Consider the following 18,446-nt stretch of genomic DNA (forward strand, 5'->3'; position numbering starts at 1 on the left):
TTTTTTTACTCTTAAATAAGGGTACACCTTTCACCTTTGCGCCAAACTTTTGTTTATAAAAAATCATCTGTGAAAACAAAGGGTGAAATGTTCCTGTTCTTACATGGTAATCCTCTGTGCAAATAGAAGTATGATGCAAACTAGCAACGCATACCATCACTTAGCCGTATAATCCACCAGCGTGGCTAAAGCCCTGCCAGGGTGTCCTATGTAAAGATGCAGTTTTTGATTGACTGGAAAAGAATGCCCTTTGTGCATATCACTGTAAAGTGCTTTTTGCTACAATCTCACTTCTATAGATAATCTGAGCTAAGTAAATATTAAAATGGGGAACCTTCAGAAGTAGGATTATCTTTACTCCAAAGAAGCTGTTTGACTTGCAGAGAGATCTAGAATGGGAAATACCACTGGCATTTATTAGAAACAGGTTTCATAGCCTTGTGATATGGATAACAATGGGAAAAATATTTATTATAAGGAGAAAAATATTTTTAAAAAATGTATTTTAAACTAATTACCCAGCTCTGGGCAAACTTACATTAAGCTTGCTGATAAATCAACCCCTCCACCCACCCCCACCCCACCAAGTGACAAAGCACCAGAATGGATTCATTATAGAGACAGCATGGGCTGCAGTGTACCCAGGAGAGTCGGGCATAGGAAGATAACAGCAATGTATTTCTGATTCGGGGTCCCCCGAGTACACCCAGTGGCTGGAGACCTGAGATCTGAAGGACTGTTTTTGCTCATTAGATTCTCATTATAACCAGCAGGAACCCCACCCAGGTTGTTGGGACCTCTATGCCCTCCACAGGCCCTAGCAGGAAATAGTGTTTTCTCCTCGGTGAGGAATATCTTGAGAAAAATCAGCTGTCTCCACCCTCTCCCCAGATGTTATCACACTGGAATCATAGAGTTGGGTGGGGACAGAACAGCAACTGAAGCTGGAAGAGCAATCTGACTGCAGTGTCTCTCACCTCACTGCCTCCCCAGGTTTGATTCAGGTGGCTGTGCTGCCCAGCCCTCCCGGTTCCCTTTCTCTCTCATCTCTCCCTTTAGGTTCTTCCCAAAGCAGTGTATTCAAGTATATAGAATGGCCTAGAAGGAAAGTCCCTCTCAAAGATAAAGAGCAATAACAATAAAAATGACAATCGCTGCTAAATACCGGGAATGTACTAGCTGCCACTAGTGTGCTAAATGCTTTCCAAATCTTTTTTCTTCTAATCCCTTCCACGGCCCTGGAGCAAGGCCCTGCAATTCTCCTTATCCGAACTGGAGGTTTAGCGAGGTACAGTAACTTACCCAAGAGCATGCAACCAGAAACTGGCAGAACCAAGATTTGAAATTTAACCCACTTTTTCTATCTCCCAAGTTAATGTTTTAACAGGTACATTTGGAGTATCTCCCTACCCTAGACAGGGAGCAATAAGATCTTTATTGTCAACAAGCCAGTGTTCTTAATACACAGTGACAGAGGCAGCTCTTAGATGCTCCCGGCACTAGCGGAGACTTCCAGGGTTCCCACCAGCATAAAGCTTTCAGCAGCTGCTAGTTTTCTCAAGAGTCTTCCCTTGGGAGTTCTTCACAGATGCTTTGATAATGGGACATCTGTTGATAGGGGCTCCCAGCAGCTGCTCCCTGGGAGTCTTCATGTGTCCCACCTCCTTTGGGCTCCACACTGGAAATGCAAGGTCCTGAAGGTCAGGCTACATGAGATGAGCTGTTTGCCCAGCACAGGAGCAGGACCATGGCTCAGGTGAGAGCCCAAATAATGGCCAAGAAGAAATGCAGTATATTTAAACCAGAAGCAGGGTCTAGCATCAGGCCAAAGGATGGGACATGACTCCAAGCAAATAATTTCAAGATCAGTACACACAAACTGTGGGGGCAGTGAAGGAAGCTGAAGGGAAGTAGGTCAGGACAAGTAGCCAGTAATTCCCCCAACATGGCACAGTATGGAGAGAGAGAGAGCAGTTTGGTTGTTTGGTCAGTTTGTCTATTATCTGTTTGGTTTTTGTGTGGAATGGGGTCCAAAGAAAGGGGCGGGCCTGTGGAGTGAAGGGTCCTGAGTAGTGCTAGTTGCATGTGGCCTTTAACAGTTTTGATTGCAACAGACCAGCTGAGCATTGCTCCTAACACCCCCTCTGGGGGCGCTATCCACAGCTGCGTCAGTGTTTCTCCACAGATGGCTTCTGAACTGCATTAGGGACAGCAAACGTGTAGAATAACAGAGCGTCTCACTTAGTTGCATTTGCCAAGACCTTCCACAGACCCACTGACTATCCTTATTCCAAATGAACTCTTAAACTCAGTAAAGAAACCCACCAGATGGGTTAGAGCAGACACTCTTTTACATGATACTGTTGTATTCAACACCAGAAAAATTTGGAAATGTGGCAAATCCCAAAATTTGGGGTCTTAGAAAGGCGGAGTCCCAGAATTAGGCTCAGCATGGCAGCTCTATTAGGTTAAATCTTATATATGAATGATCCTTTCAAAGAGTTGACATTTGAAGTTCCATCCAGGCGATGGAGCTAAGAGATGTTCCTGTACTTTTCTGATAGTAGGTGGCTTCGCAATAGAGACATGCACACAGGGATCGTCCTACCAGGCTCTGGAATCAGACAGCTTGAGTTTAAAACCCACTTACAAACTGCGTAACCTTGAACACAGTACTTATCGTACGGGCACTTATCCATGATTCAGATTACTCATTGGCCAACTGGAAAATATAATGCCTACTTCAAAGGGTTATTGTGGGGATTCAAATGAGATAATGTATATAAAGCACAGAGCACAATGTCTGGCTCATAGAAATTGTACCAAAAGTTTAACTGTCATTATCATCATTACGATTACTATTATCACCATCAGCATTATTACCCTTCCCAATTCCTCCCTTACTTTCCCAAGCTTCTGCTAATCTTTTACTTGGACTCTATCTCTTTGGCCATGAGTCAAAAGAGGATTCGTGATATGGAATTGTTTGCCAAAGCATGTGCTTAGGAAGTTCACAGCTGGTCTCTTTGGGTTCAGTATCTAAGGTTAGGGTTAACCCTCATTGTACTTCTTGTTTTATTAATAATGCCATGACATGGACTGTTTATAAGTTACTTTTCAAAAATAAGTAGCTTATGTGAACCTATCTGTATTTTCAGCCTAAGTTAACTCTTAGTTAATTTACTTACTGAGTAAAGCAAAACTGTCTTGATGTGTCCCAGACCTGTTTCTCTCAAGAAAGCTCCTTAGTTCTAATGTTTGAAAAAAAAGAGCTGTTCAGTATTTTTGGTTTTAAGTAAAAGTAAATGTCTAATAAAATATCAGGGACAACTTTTTTTTGATCATTCTCAATCTGTAAAGCTAATACTGATATTTACTAGTTAATATAATTTTACCAACCTTTGATAATCACTTCCTATAGATCGTCAGGTTTTATTTTGGGGATAATCACTAAAGGTTTTTTTTCAGGAGTTTAAAAATTAGTTTTGCCTTTATATACAGTAGATGTTCCTTTAGGTAGTGGTCTCCATCTAGTGGACACATTGTTATATTACAGCCTACAAAGAAAAATAAAGCCTCTAGAATATCCCCTTTCAAGCATTTTATTGACCTATTAATAAATTTTTGGTTTTAATAAGTAGCATTATTGTGAATACTATAAAATATTTTAAGATACATAGCATTATTTTTCCCCAAATCTTACGGTGGAAAGTTTAAGAAGTTGCTTAATTTAATTGGAAAAATTCTAATAATAGAAAAGAATTTACTGATTTTGAGAGGATTATATTGGTATGACCCAGTTGAACTGAGAAAAACCAAACCAAGAATCATACTCCTGTATTTCTTATATTTCTGCTTATGAATAGCAGTGAAATATATTTTACTTTTTAAAACAGTAAGACCATCTTGATATTGAAGGGAAATAGAAACATTTTCTTATGTGTTCACATTAGGTCCTCTTCATATTAAAGAGCTGCAGTGACTGTGTCCCCAGTGCAAAAATCTCCCCCTTTTCCCTTCCCATTCAAATAACTTTGGTGTCTTTTAGCTGAATAGTAAATGCCTTCAGAAGCCCTCTTTAAATACTACTATCATATGAAAACTTCTCAGAAGTCTGGATTAAACCCAGCTTGGATTTATCTTATCACTTTTATTTTTGTATCTCAGTGTGCTCATAAAAGGTGGTTAGTAAGTGCATATTTAATTAAGCGTATCCAAGAAGGGCTTGCTTGAGGTCCTGAATAAGTCTCATGATTGGAGATCCTTTCTTCTTCTGGCCTTCCTCAGGATTGCCCAAAGCCCCACATGCATGAAGTGCCTTGTCCAGATGAAACAGATGTCCCCTGGTTGTGTCAGTTGCTAACATACATTTATGGTTTACATAATTATTTATTAGAGCTGGAAGAGCTTCAGAAACAGTAGAGGATTAAATATAGTTAGCTCAGTAACTTCGGTCAATTACCTTTTTTAAAAAATATTTGCACAGATATCTCATTATTATTATTATTTATTCATAGAGACAGAGAGAGGCAGAGACACAGGCAAAGGGAGAAGCAGGCATCATACAGAGAGCCTGACGTGGGACTCCAATCCAGGGTCTCCAGGATCATGCCCTGGCCTGTAGGCGGCGCTAAACCTCTGCGCCACCGGGGCTGCCAGATCAATTACCTTTTCTAGGAGCTGGTATCTGTGTCTATAAAATGAGTGTTCAACTTGATAACTTCTCATTGTCTTTTGTGACCAAATAAATACATCTATAAAGTGATGCAAGTCTTTTTTTTTTTTAAGACTGTATGTATTCATGAAAGACACACAGAGAGAGAGACAGAGACAGAGACATAGGCACGGGGAGAAGCAAGCTCCATGCAAGGAGCCCGACATGGGACTCAATCCCAGGACTCCAGGATCACGCCCTGGGCCGAAGGCAGGCACTAAACCACTGAGCAACTCGATTCCTAGTGATGCAAATCTTAAAAAATTTAATTTAGAAAAACTTATTTATGAATAGTCAAGCTAGATTATGAGTTTTTCATTCATGCATTCATGCATTCATTTATTTTACTAGATTAATGTGGAGTCAGTGTTTCTTATTCAGTTGTAGATTCATAAGACATCAAGCCCTTCACTGATCTTCCACGTTGACCTCCAATCTTGGGTCATAACACCATTTATTAATAACTCCAATGGATAAAAATAAAAAAAATAACTCCAATGGAGAAAATAAAAGAATGTTTTTATGTTAGCTAGTTAATAGTTTGGGTAAAGCCTGTAAAGGGAAAACCACTGATAACAACTAAACTTGAATTCACTTATTTTTTTATTCATCCAACAATTTTTTAAACCACATACGTACTGGGCTATCTGAGTTATTACAGTCCTCTCATAAGAGCATGTGAGACTTGACTTTATACTGACTGATACCTGATTAGAAAAGCTCATTGTAGAAAAGCTTATCCCAATTGAAAGGACTGTGAAGTTAAGAACTTTGTAGTTTTGTCTTTTCCCACCTCTAAAATCTGTACTGTCCAGCACAGTGCCTTCTATTTATTCAGTCATCCATTCAAATCACTTAGTAAAGGTTTCTGAGGTGCCATGCAAAGTGCTAAGGACACCCTGAATCTCCATTCTCAGAGAGCTCACAGTCTAGGAATGGAGACCAAGTGGGAAGCATTTTCAGTTCATTGTAAATGCTACCAATAGGAAGTGGGAAGATGTCTTGGGAACAAGAGAAAGGCATCTCATAAAGGTGGGGGGCATCAGGGCAGCCTTTCAGGTAGAGGTTAAGTCCTCAAGGATGAGTAACAATGTGTTGGGGGATAAGAGGATTGAGTAGTCAGGGGAGCAGAAGATTAGGTAGTGATAGCCTGAGACAAGGAGGTGGTGGTTCAGTAGAGTGGATCATAAAGTGGCTGATGTAAGAAGGTTGCATGTTGAGGCTGGGAAAATCATTAATTGCAACTGAAAATGGATAGTTCAGACTCTCGGTCCAGCTGAAAAATTTGGACTTTATCCTGAGGACAATAGTGAACTACTGAAAGGTTTTGAATTGACAAAGATCATGGTCAGATTTACACTCTAAGAAGACTCTTCACACAGTACAGAGAGGAAAATGGATCCAACCAACTAACTTAACAGCTGTTATAAAAGTGTAGATGATAGTTGATGAAATCTTGAACTTGATATATCAGCTTTGGGGATGGAGGAAAGTGGATACAGCTGAAATCGTGTTTGGATGGGTGTAGGCAGAAGGTAGAAAAAGCCTAGGTTTGGGGAAGCAAGGATATTAGGCTTATAATGGGAACTTGTTGAACTGAACCCAAATAGTTACAGAATTCCTATGTATTTGTTCTCTTCCTAAAAGAAATTTAGTGGAACTATTCTTAGTAAATGGTTCCTTAGTAGAATGTACTTAGTAGAACTATTCTTTGCAGAATGGTTCCTTTTTAACTCAAATTTAGACAGACACATGTCTTGAATCTAGTTGGTTAACAAAAGTATCCAAAGCTTAAGGAAGATAAGTATATGAAGCAATGTGTCATTTTTTTTTTACTTTTGTGTGTTTTAATATTAAATTTTTTAAATAGTGGGAATCAGCTGTAAATGTTTTCACAGTGACTTCCTAAACTGAGAATCTCCCTTTACTGAAATATCAACATGCAAGTGTTCATAACAATTTTATTCCTTCTCCTTCTTTCACAGTTTTGATGTGGACAATGGCACATCTGCGGGACGGAGTCCCTTGGATCCCATGACCAGCCCAGGATCTGGGCTAATTCTCCAAGCAAACTTTGTCCACAGTCAACGTCGTGAGTCCTTTCTGTATCGATCTGACAGCGATTATGACCTGTCTCCAAAGTCTATGTCCCGGAACTCCTCCATTGCCAGTGATATGTAAGTATAATGATGAGCAAAGGAAAGAGGGAGCTTCTATAGAAAATCAGTTGGTCGATTAATGACATGATAAAACCAATGACATTTGTTCAACTGCATCATTCTCTATGTTAGAAAGAATAGTGAGGAAAATTATACAAGCTGAAGATAAATGGTAGACTTAACTTGAGTACCCTGTCACTCTTGAAAAGAAACATTTATTTTTCCCAGAGAATACACTGTCTGAGAAAAGTGAGAATTAAATTTTTAATGGAAGCATTTATACTCAAAATGTTAGCTTATGTTTATGTAGGATGAGTTTTAGCTACCTAGACACATGAACATTTCCTAATATTTCAAAATCCTTTAAACTCAGTTATTACCTTGTAATAATAGAATGAATAGCAGTTTGAATATATCTCAGTAGATGTACCCTATAGATGTTTGCACTGGTTTGCCTTATCATTTGAGAGATCTTGGGAGGGTTTTGCTAAAATTAAACCATTTTTGTTTTGCTAAAATTAAACCATTTTTGGAGGCAAGCACTGAAAACATTAGACAGATTTGAGTATCACTTAAGACATGGCACAGCTTGGAAAATAATTAAAACTGATAAGCAGGTTTGCAGATAATATACCATCATTAACTCATTTTCTCAGAATATTTCATTTTTGTGTTTACTGTAGTGTTCATTAGTTTTCTAATTTCTGCAGGCTTCTAAATAGGACCTTATTCTCATTCAGTACCTGTGCTATCATTTGTAACTCTGCCCCTATGTAGAGTCAGTCTCCACTTTAATCCTCTATATCTGGACACTTGTCCAATAACACCATCTTTTACCATCTCAAAAACTCAGTACAGGTTAAAAATCATCATATAGGAATTAGATGGTATGAAGTCCCCGAGGGTCCAGTGTTATTCATGGTATGCCAACAGGTGATCAACCTATCCCCACAAGTCTAAATGAGGCTCTAGAAATGAAATTGTGTTTTACCCATTTCTCAAACCTGTGGTTCTGGTTGCCATTTTATTAATTGTTGTAAGATGATAATACTACATTCTCTCCAGGAATGAGCAACACAACTGTGGTCATTTTAATTCAAACATTGAATTACTAAAATCCTATTTTGTAGCTGTCTTTGTTTGAAGCACTACAGGAGACATAAGAAAACTGTAAGACAGGGCTCTAGATCTCAGTTAACTAATCATCTCACAGAATGACAGGTCTTAGATCTAATAATTATTGGAAAAGATGACAGGGAAGCCCTAATATGTGTCCCTGTGAACTACAGGTAAAGGTAAGGGTGTCTCACCATCTGCCTTTAATTATGCACAGATCTATACCATCGTTCCAAAGATACTCAATCTACGTTTGCTTTTCTCTGCTTTTTTGGCAACGAAACTTCTTCAGTAAGCTCTAGGTCTCCCTAACCTCCTGCCTCTATCTCAGAGATCTACATCTGTTCTCTACAGTTCCTTACCATGTTGTATTGCCTTGATATTCTGATATTCTTAATATTCTGAAATCTATCCTCCATTCATAGTAACCTCAGAAAATCCGTTAATTTAAGTAATATTTCTCAGTCACCCATAGAGTGGAAGAAATGGGGCCATCGTTAGAGGAAATACAAAGTGCATCTCATCTCCTGGCCTTCATCCCTGTGTGTCCTCTTTTCCTTCCTGCTCACAAACCTCCTCTTTACCAGTGTCTTTTATCACCGTGCAACATATTTCCCCAAAGTATAAGACTGTGCTTTGGAAAACTCTTTTGTGTATGGGTTTAACTATCAGCTTTCATGAGATGATGTACTCTTCACTGTCTCTGGCCCTGCAACCTCAGTTGAGCCACAGATCTGTAGCATTTAAATGCTTTCTGGAAATTTGTACTTTCTTATTCAGCTGTACTTCACAATCATTATTCAGTACATGTTTATTATTAATAAGTGAGCTTCAGATCTATAGCACTGTTGGCTTCTGGAAATTTATACTTTCTATTCAACTATTATGCACATTATTAGTATATATTCATAATTAATTCATTGTATAAGGTGGACAGTGGTGTCCATTCTTCACTCCAAAACAACTTTTTTTCCCAGTGGCCCTGTCTCTATGTTATTTTTGTTCCATATTCTCACGTTTGAAATTCAAGACATTCGTTTATTCATTAACACATAATGAAAACACTTATTGAGCAAATATGATGTATTCAAAGCTGCCAATCTGCAGATAGTGGGATGGCTGACATTTTAGACCATTGTAATAACAAATGGTAAGCAGCCATCCTTGAGTCATTTACAACTATGGGAGCCAAGAGAGGAGAAGGACAGTTTGCCAGTTAGGGAAAGCCAGCTTAGGGTGGTAGAGGGGAACATTTGCATAATGGGAGGCATAGAAAATCATGGCTCACTTAAACAATGACAGTCTAATTGATGTCAATAGTGAAATGTGGCAGGAGAGAAAGAAGATTTGAATACAGTCTTCTGGGAGCTGAGAGTTACAGAGGTTTTTAGCTGGGATTTGACATGCTCATTTTCTTATTTTTATTGCTTCCGATTACTCTATTGTTGAATTACTGTGTAGAGTGAAGCAATTTCAGGCAAGTAGATCATGTTGAAATTTGTAGAAACAAAGTAGGCTAAATATAATACAGGCCCAGGTGAAGGAAGCAGAAGTGGAATGATGCAATTGGTCTAGTAGCTGGAGACTTACAAAAAGGCGTGGGTGTGTGCGTATGTGTGTGTGGGTTAGGGGACAGCCAGTGGGCAGGAGAATCAAAAAGAATGCTGAAGTTTTACCCTGAACAGGTAAATTAGTGGTGATGTTACATGAGGAACACAAGGATAGAAAGTGGACAATATGATGCCAGATAATAGGTAATGAATTTGAGTTTTACATGATGAGGCTAGAACTCTAGGGAAAACAAGACTACAGTTAAAGGACAAGAACAGAGAGTAGAAACAATGTCCAGAGGGTGAGGAGAAATTAGAAGAGCCAGTTACCTGCTGTAATTGCTAGGTTTGGGTTGACAGCCGAGTGAAGAGAATAGAGCTAGAAGAAGCCCAGTGGGTTGAGGAGTGAATTGAAAGCAGAAGGATCAGCAGACACAAGTGTCTCTTTCAAAGTTGGCAAGTTAAAGGGGGAGAGAAGACTAAAGCTGCTTCAGGGAGAATTAGGTTAAGGAAAGATTTCTTTGAATTCAAGACACTTGAGCTGAGGCAAGGAGAAGCCATTAAATATGGAGCTGTAGCTGCTGACAAAAATAACCATCGTGAGCTCAAGTAAAGGGATTGACTTTGGAAAAGTCATAGACAAGTGATGTCATTCATTTTCTAAAATTTTAGTAAATTGATTTTTGGATACCAGTGTATAGATTATTTCTCTCAGACCCTCTACTTTGCTCTAGTAAAGATGAAATAGTTCATGCATTTTATGGAAAGCCTGTATTTCATATTTAAATGGTGCTTTTCTTTTCAAAGCAAACTACAAGGATGACCTCACTTTTCCCTGTACCTGTTCAAGAATTTCTTTACCTGACTGCACTCATAAGAATGACATATTTAATCAGGCCTTGATGCAACTCTATAAATTTTTGAAAAATAATATCTTGACATGTTCAGCTTTCTCATTCCCCGGATATTTACATTGGAACAAAAAGATTATAGGCTCCTGGAAAGCATACTTTCTACCAGGGAGATCAAGTTTCTCTGAGAAGCAAGATGAATAGAATAATTACCGTTTCAGTCTTTATTCTGATAGTATGTGTATCTTCTACACATAAAGGATTATGCTTTCTCTTCATTTGACTTCACATGTGGCCACATGTAAACCTCTATTTTCTTATCTTACCTGGTTCCTAATAATGCTGGAAAGCTTATTCAACGTCTGTAATTCAACTATCCTTTACAGAGAATGACATCACCATATATCTTAATCACTCTTGATGATTTTATACTTATTGTTCTAGTTAACATTTTCATTGAGAAAACCCCTTAGAAACCTCAAATACAAAAGTACCACTAAAGGTCTGTAATTATCTATGTGAATGAAATGTTTTGGAAAACCTTTAAATGTTCTTTAGGTTGAAATATGTTTATTTTATTGAGAAAGTGAGATGGAAAATCATTGCTTCCCAATAGGATGTCGTCATCTTATCTTCTATAAATAGATACTAGTTAAATAGTGGAGACATCAGGAAAAAATAAGACTAATAATGGGCATAATAATAATCATAGCACTCATTGCCTGTGTGTGTCACCCTTCACTTTGGCCAGTATTTTCACATCTGCAACCTGATACTTTGATTACTTTGAAACTTTGCATAGTCCTATGGATAGGAACATCGTTCTGCCATTTTATAATCAAGAATCCAAGGTCCTCAGAGCTTAAACTTTTTTAAAAAAGCCAGTAAGAAGCAATAAAGAAAATGTGTGACTGACTCTTGGAAAATATATACACCTCTATAAGATAAGGCTAACCTTAGCATCTAAAAACTTAGCTTACATAAGGCAAAAGAGAAATTTCTGGCAGCTTCTGCTCAGAAGACTGCCACATAGTTTGCTCAATGTATCCCCAGTAGCAAGAATAAGAAGAAAGAGGAAAATTTTAAGTATTAGCATAAATACAGTCGAGAAATAAATACCTGAAAAGTGAATTTAAACTACCATTAATAGTAAAAAGTATTTTACCACAATGGAAATGACTGTATAGCAGAAGGTTGCCCAAATGTTGTCATGAAGATACACAAAGAAATTTACAGAATAAGTGAGTAATTACATAAAATGTATACTGCTGTTTTCCTCTAAAAGTTCCTCAAAATGCATTTAAAATTGTTTTTAAATTCTGAATAATGGTTATTTCTCTTGTTGCACTTCCTCCGGTAATGTAATGTTCTTTGTATTTACAAAAACACAAATATCCTGAGAAATTTAACAGGAGGATTATCAGAGACAAGACACAGAATTTAGTCATAAAATCATGAGTTTAGTGAATACAAGGTACCTGGCAAAGGACTGCAGTTAAAAGGTGTTTCAGTTCACCTGGATAAGGGGCCCTCTAGTCCCTATCTTCTACTGAATAAACATTAACATAGAGAATCCAGAGGCAAAACAAGTAGCTCTTTATCCATACTTAGATACTTATATATACAGAACATGGGGGGAAAGGTACAGAAGGGGCAACAAGGGGGAGGTGAGTGGACTCAATAAACCATAGAAAACTGGGGCCCTCTTGGCAGTCTAGTTCATAGGTCCCCATCATCCTATAGAAGTGCAAGACCGCATCGAGGAGTCCTTTGGAATGCGCCTCTCAGGTAAGGGATATCATCCCTTATCCTCTTCTCACATTGCTACCCTGGGTTTAGCAGTTAGCAGTTCCCTCACCACCTCTTGAGCCCTGAATGTGAGTTTTCTGTCCTATTCATTTTTCTCCACTTCTTGAGTAGAAGGATGCTGTTGCCACTAGTCCTCAGTTTGAAAAAGGAAGGATGGTTGCTTGTCTCTTCATCTCTTCTGTTACAGGTTATATTATTCTTCCTTGGCCTTACTAGAGTATCTCTTAAGAGGAAAATAAGAGGAGCCTGGGTGGTTCGGTTGATTAAGCATCTGCCTTTGGCTCAGGTCGTGATCCCAGGATCCTGGGATCCAGCCCTGAGTTGGGCTCCCTGCTCAGTGGGGAGCCTGCTCCTCTCTATGCTGCTTCCCTGCCTGTGCACTCACATTCTGTCTTTCTCTCAAAAAAAAAAAAAATAAATAAACAAAATCATTTAAGAAAAAGAAAAAGATAGATTCCATTACAAGAGTTCTAGTCCTCCCAAGATTTACATGAAAAGTTTGTAATCCCATCTAGCTGGATTTTAGGTCTTATAACACTAGTGAGTTCATCTTCTTTCTTAACCTTGATTTATCATTTAAGAGTCCTCTAACATTATCTAAACATAGAAAGGTATCGTGGCCACATAATCGCTGCCCTAACTCCTGAGTTTTCTTGACTGAGGTATACTCATCCCATCGTCCATGGTGTGAGAGTGACAAGACCAGGGCCAGGGTTCCCAATATGTGCCGAGGTCCCTGGGGGCTCTCCAGGAACTCACATGGCTGTCTGGGATATTTTAAGGAAAACAACAAAACATCTGGTATCACCTGAGGAACCATAACTAGATGTAGTTCCCAGTTCGAACTTTAAGTCACAGCTTTTCTTTCTGTGATACCATAGCTTTGCAAAACTGAGTTTCTTATGATTGTTGCGATCAAAAGCAAGTGCTGCACAAAAATCAACACGGAACAGGATATGAGGGAGGCAGCATCCGATCTTATTCCAGAATGAGAAGTTGTATAGTCCTCAACAGGCACTGAACTGCTATGACAACCTCTTATTCAACAGTTTGGACCTAACTACTTAATATTTGGAACCATTCATTATTTCTTTTGGCCAATGATTTGCCGTAAACAATTACTGAGTGTCCGTGAACTGAGAAAGTATGAGAACCTCTGTGTTAGGGAGTTTATACACATCCTTAGGATTGGAGCTAACTCAAATGTCTGTGTGAAGAGAGATTTTGTTGAGAGAAAGAAAAAAACCACTCGGCAGATTCAAAGCCATGAACTTCTTGATGAGCTCTAGAGTAGAGAATTTGTTCCATTTCTAATTCGGTTAGGACCCCAGGTAGACAAAATCTTTTTTTATTGTCTAAAGCAGCATTATTTTGATAATGAGCCAGATAAACCAGGCTTTTTCTTCCATTCTTGGTGGGTTGGCTGCTGTTAGTATTATTACTATGGAGTGTTGGAACTAACTAACTAACTAACTAACACTAGCCATTAAGTTCCAGGAAGTCTATTGGCAGAGTATTCTTAGGTCATCAGCTGCTAGACCCCTCTTTTGCTACTTTTTTTCTCCTCTTTTTTTTTTTTTAACTCTACTTCTTTGTCCAGTTACTGAAGTCATTTTATTTCTGTCTCAAGAAACCAAAAACAACAAGAAAAAAAAAAGTACATAAAAAATAAGAGTTCCCTGAATGGTAAAAATAATACTTGTAGTTAAACATACTTCTTCAGTCTTTGAATTAAGGAATTTAAAATGCCAGCCAAAGACACCTTTTTGTGTGTTTCTAATCTTGTGCTTTTCAAAAAATCATAAAAAGGAAGTTCTAATGTTCTGCCATTTTGAATGATCATGTTTGTTGATGTTATAGACATCAAGAGTTGAATTTGTTTTGAGTTGAAATTTTTTAAGATTTTATTTACTTATTCATGAGAGATACACAGAGAGAGCCAGAGACATAGGAAGAAGGAGGAGAAGCAGGCTCCATGCAGGAAGCTCGATGTGGGACTCGATCCCAGTACTCCGGGTTCATACCCTAAGCCAAAGGCAGATGCTCAACTGCTGAGCCACCCAGGTGTCCCAAGAGTTGAATTTAATGCATTACTCCAACAAGATGGGTGTCGCTGTATTGTGCTCCAGTTTTTTAAATAACTAATTATGTGTTCTAATATCCCTTGATTATTACTGCCAAAGTAATAGATGTATCTTGAGGTTTTAAGGGACATGGAAAGATAAATATTAGTCTTGAAAAGTTCTTAAAGCAGGTGGAAAAAAAAGAAAAGGAGAATGACCAAACATTAAAAACTCATTATTTCTGGGGTGCCTCCTGGGTAGCTCAGTAACTTAAGCATCCAACTCTTGATTTTGGCTCAGGATCCATGATCTCAGGATTGTGAGATCGAGTCCCCCATTGGGCTCATGCTCTCTCAATCTCTTTTTAAAAAAGTCATTATTAATAAATAAATAAATAAATAAATAAATGAATGAATGAATGAATGTATGTATGTCATTATTTCTGTGATAAGATTACTGCCACCTGTTATCTTCAGGGGAGTTTGCCCTAATATTTAGCATGCAATTTTCCTTTCTGAATTTCTTTCATACCCTTTCTGTTCCACAGTGTTTGGACTCTAATTGTAACTGTGGAGGGAAAAAAACAAACAGAAAAATAGTCGCCTGAGTGTTCCTCAGTTCCCACACCTAAGAGAAAAAGATGCCATGAAGATGAACTATTTAAACTTCTAAATGTTTGGTTATGAAGCTATATTTTGCCTCAGACTTAATACCTAACACAAGGTAACATCTACTTTTTTAAAAAAGTGAGAAGAAAGGGTAGCTTAAAATAACAGTGATCATCACACAATCCTGTGAGTCATCAGAGATTCCTACTGGAGAGCAAACTTAGATCAACCTCGGTCAAGGAGGAACTGGCTAATTTTTCAGTGTTTGCAAAGAACACTATCCCTCAGAGCAACTTGTGAATAAAATAAAGTTAGGACATTTTGAAAAACATCTTCAATAAGAATAACTAGCACAGTACCTTGTCTGGTGCTGTCAGCGCAGAGTGGCCATGGGTGAGTGAATCGAGTTGAAATCATCAGCTCTTCCTGTCTCTTGACTTGTAAGGGGCAGATGGCCATAACCAAAGGGGTTCTCGTCCTATCAGTTGTGGACACTGGACCTGGTGCCTCTCATTTGTTTCCTTTCCCCAGTGCTCTTTCCTGTGTGTATTAAGGAGAACTAAAATCTAAAACCATGCCCCAGGGTGTTAGAAAATGAAAATTATTGGGACACTTGGGTGGCTCAGCAGTTGAGCATCTGCCTTCAGCTCAGGGCATGATCCGCGGGTCCTGGGATCGAGTCCCACATCGGGCTCCCTGCATGGAGCCTGCTTCTCCCTCTGCCTATGTCTGTGGCTCTCTCTCTGTGTCTCTCATGAATAAATAAATACAAACTTTTTTTAAAAAAGAAAATGAAAATTATCTAAATTTTAAATTTTGATGGTGGATGGTAGGAATGTGCAGCTGGTGATTTCTCAGAGAAAGAAGACAGTCCATTCCTGAGGAGGTGTCCAATCTGTGACTTCGAACACATTCCAAATAAAGGAGTGTATTATTTGGTGTATTTTTTAATGAAAGTATCATGCTTTTCCTCATTCAGCAAATATTGACAGTGCCTACTCCATGTCAGGGTACTGTTTGAAGATGCCATAGGCCCATGAAAATAAGAGAAAACTTTTGTTTGTGTCATGCATTCCTCTCATTTACTTTTTGTAAATTCTGGATTGAAGAGGTTACCCAGTCAATATTTAGATAGATTATCTATCTATCTATCTATCTATCATCTATCTTAATATATATAGATATATATCTTAATATATATATATATATATATATATATATCTTTATTCACTACCATATCAGTCACTTTAAATATTTATTTTGCTTGTTGGTCTTAGATCCTTAGCAAATTGTTCTCAATGTCTTCTATACTGTTGTCTGAGCCTTATAAGAAAAAGTCATCACAGTGTTGAAACATTTATGGGATGTGCTTCTTGACATAAGACTGAGTTCCTCAGTTCCCACACCTAAGAGAAAAAGGCGCTGTGGAAATGAGCTATATAAACTTCTAAATGTTTGATCATGAAGCTATACTTTTGCCTCAGACTTAATGAGTAACTCATTCTCACTAAATCCCTGCAATATGAAACACTTAAAGACCTACTATTAGGTAGGTCTACTATAAAAATGGACAAAGAAACCAGATGCATGTTTTTTCTTCAGAAAAAAAAATATCAAACACTGGGCCTTGCTATCAGATTCCTGGCACTTTGTTGTGTAGCTCAGGTGAGATATGCTGAAGAAATAGCACAGCTCTTCCACCTGCCTATTGCAATTTCTCTCTGGGTTTTTTGGTCAGCTGTTTGGTAATCGTCTTGAGGTTTCAGGCATTTTCTTAACGTTGGTGCAGAAAAATGTGTTGTCATTGATCAGTAGACAGTTATGTCTAGACATATGTGAGGCGGCAGTTCCTACAACTTCTCACTGGAAGTGGACAAGTTAAAAACAGGAAGAGGGGATGGCTGTGCCCCCCTCTGCAAATGTGGGAGTTGCCCTGTGAAGTGAAGCACTTCAGTGAATGACATTGTCTCCTAGTAAAAGGTTGTGAATGGCCCCCAAACCAAGATCTTTCAGCTCATTGTTTCACTCACAGGGAGAACAAGGCTGTATGCAGATCTCAGCCTTTCACAGCTCAACTTCCAGTCCTTCTTTACAGCTTAGAGAACTTTAGGCTGAACTCCTTCTTTGCACAGGGCCAGTTGTGTTTGTTTGGCTGGTTATTTGTTTGTTTGTTTCTCTGTTTGACTTTTTGTTTTTTTGTTTTGTTGTATTGTGTTTTGCCAAAAAAGAAAATAAGCCTTATGATTTATGTGCTATCTACTGGTCCCCATGGCAACATTTTTTAAATGCAGTAGAACAAAACTTTCATCCAATCATTATAATTGTCAATTACGAATGCATTTCTACAGAAACTATAAAGAAGGCAGTTGATAAAAAGAAATATTTTACATTATATCATAGAGTTCATTGCATGTGTTGACATGCATATGTTGTCTTTTCGTATGTATCCTTTATGTTCATTCAGTACACTGGGTTTTGATTCATTTATTCCACCTACTGTAGAGTTGAGGTAAAATTTCTAATACAGGTCACTATTTCTTGGTCTCTTGTTTGTTTTGCATTGTTGGCAGGGAGCCCATCCTGTACTATTTATTGAGGAACAGACTAGTGTTTCCCAGGCAGACAGCTTATCTAGAATCCAGTTCTCCAAACACAGGAGCAAAGTGACAAAAACATGTTTCAAAGATGCCTGAACAAATCTTGTGGTCACCACTTCAAGTTTGGGATGTTCACAAGGCGGACCATGTTCCCTCCTTTGTGGCTAAGCTTCAGGAGACTCTTTGAGGAGTGAAATATATACACCTTTAGTTTTTGACCAGTTTTTAGTTCATGCTTAGAAGTACAGAGTACTTGTCTGGCATCTGTAGAAACTTTATAGTTGATGGAGAGTTCTCCCATGAAGTTTCGTGCTTGATCCTCAAAACAATCATATTAAGGAAACTAAGGAAAATACCATTAGCTCCATTTTAGAAATTACAAAATTCTGCTAAACAATATTGTGTCTTGCATGTGATTGAGTACATGCAGGTGAGTGCACGCACAGACACACACACACACCGTGAATTAGAATTCAGATATCTTGACCCTGAACTAATGATTTTGATCAACGTTGGGTTTGGTATTTTCTGGCAGGCACAACAGCCTTTAGATGAGAATGTAATAAAGAAGTAAAACACTTAAACTAAAATTTTGATTTCTCTTTAAGGGATGGAGAATCTTGATGGGCTCCTGGGCAAATCTTTTAACTTAGGGCCTTTGCCAAACAGTCAGGAATTTTGTTCTGTTAATATATCGATGTCCTTTTGCCTCTAAGCTTGGAGTAGATGCTTTTTTTTCCCCAGTTATGTTAAAGATTGTCTTCCCTTGGAAGACTTGCAACTGAAGTTTCCTAAAGATTGCTCAAGAGCTTTAGTGGTTAACATGATAGCCATGAGCCACATGAGACCTTCTCATTAATTAAAATTACAGCAAAATTCAGTTTCCCCAGTTGCAGTAGGCACATTTCAAGTCCTAAGTAACAACATGTGGCTAGTGGGTACTGTTTTGGACAGCATGGATAGAGAATATTTAATATTT

At 38.3% G+C, this 18,446-nt stretch overlaps 1 protein-coding gene across 8 annotated transcripts in view; it reads left to right on the top strand.

Moving 5' to 3' along the window:
* Nucleotides 1-18,446, top strand: part of PDE4D (phosphodiesterase 4D) — a 1,377,381-nt gene that overhangs the window by 1,144,398 nt on the left and 214,537 nt on the right. For all 8 annotated transcript variants that reach the window (XR_008665246.1, XM_055331396.1, XM_055331395.1 and 5 more), the window contains one exon: nt 6,700-6,891. Coding sequence is in view for 7 of the 8 variants with exons in the window: in XM_055331396.1 (XP_055187371.1) it covers nt 6,700-6,891 (192 nt within the window). In the remaining variant the exon portion in view is untranslated. The remainder of the gene's footprint in view (nt 1-6,699; nt 6,892-18,446) is intronic.

This window comes from Nyctereutes procyonoides, unplaced genomic scaffold (assembly GCF_905146905.1).
Source record: "Nyctereutes procyonoides isolate TBG_1078 unplaced genomic scaffold, NYPRO_anot_genome, whole genome shotgun sequence".
NCBI classification, from domain to species: domain Eukaryota; kingdom Metazoa; phylum Chordata; class Mammalia; order Carnivora; family Canidae; genus Nyctereutes; species Nyctereutes procyonoides.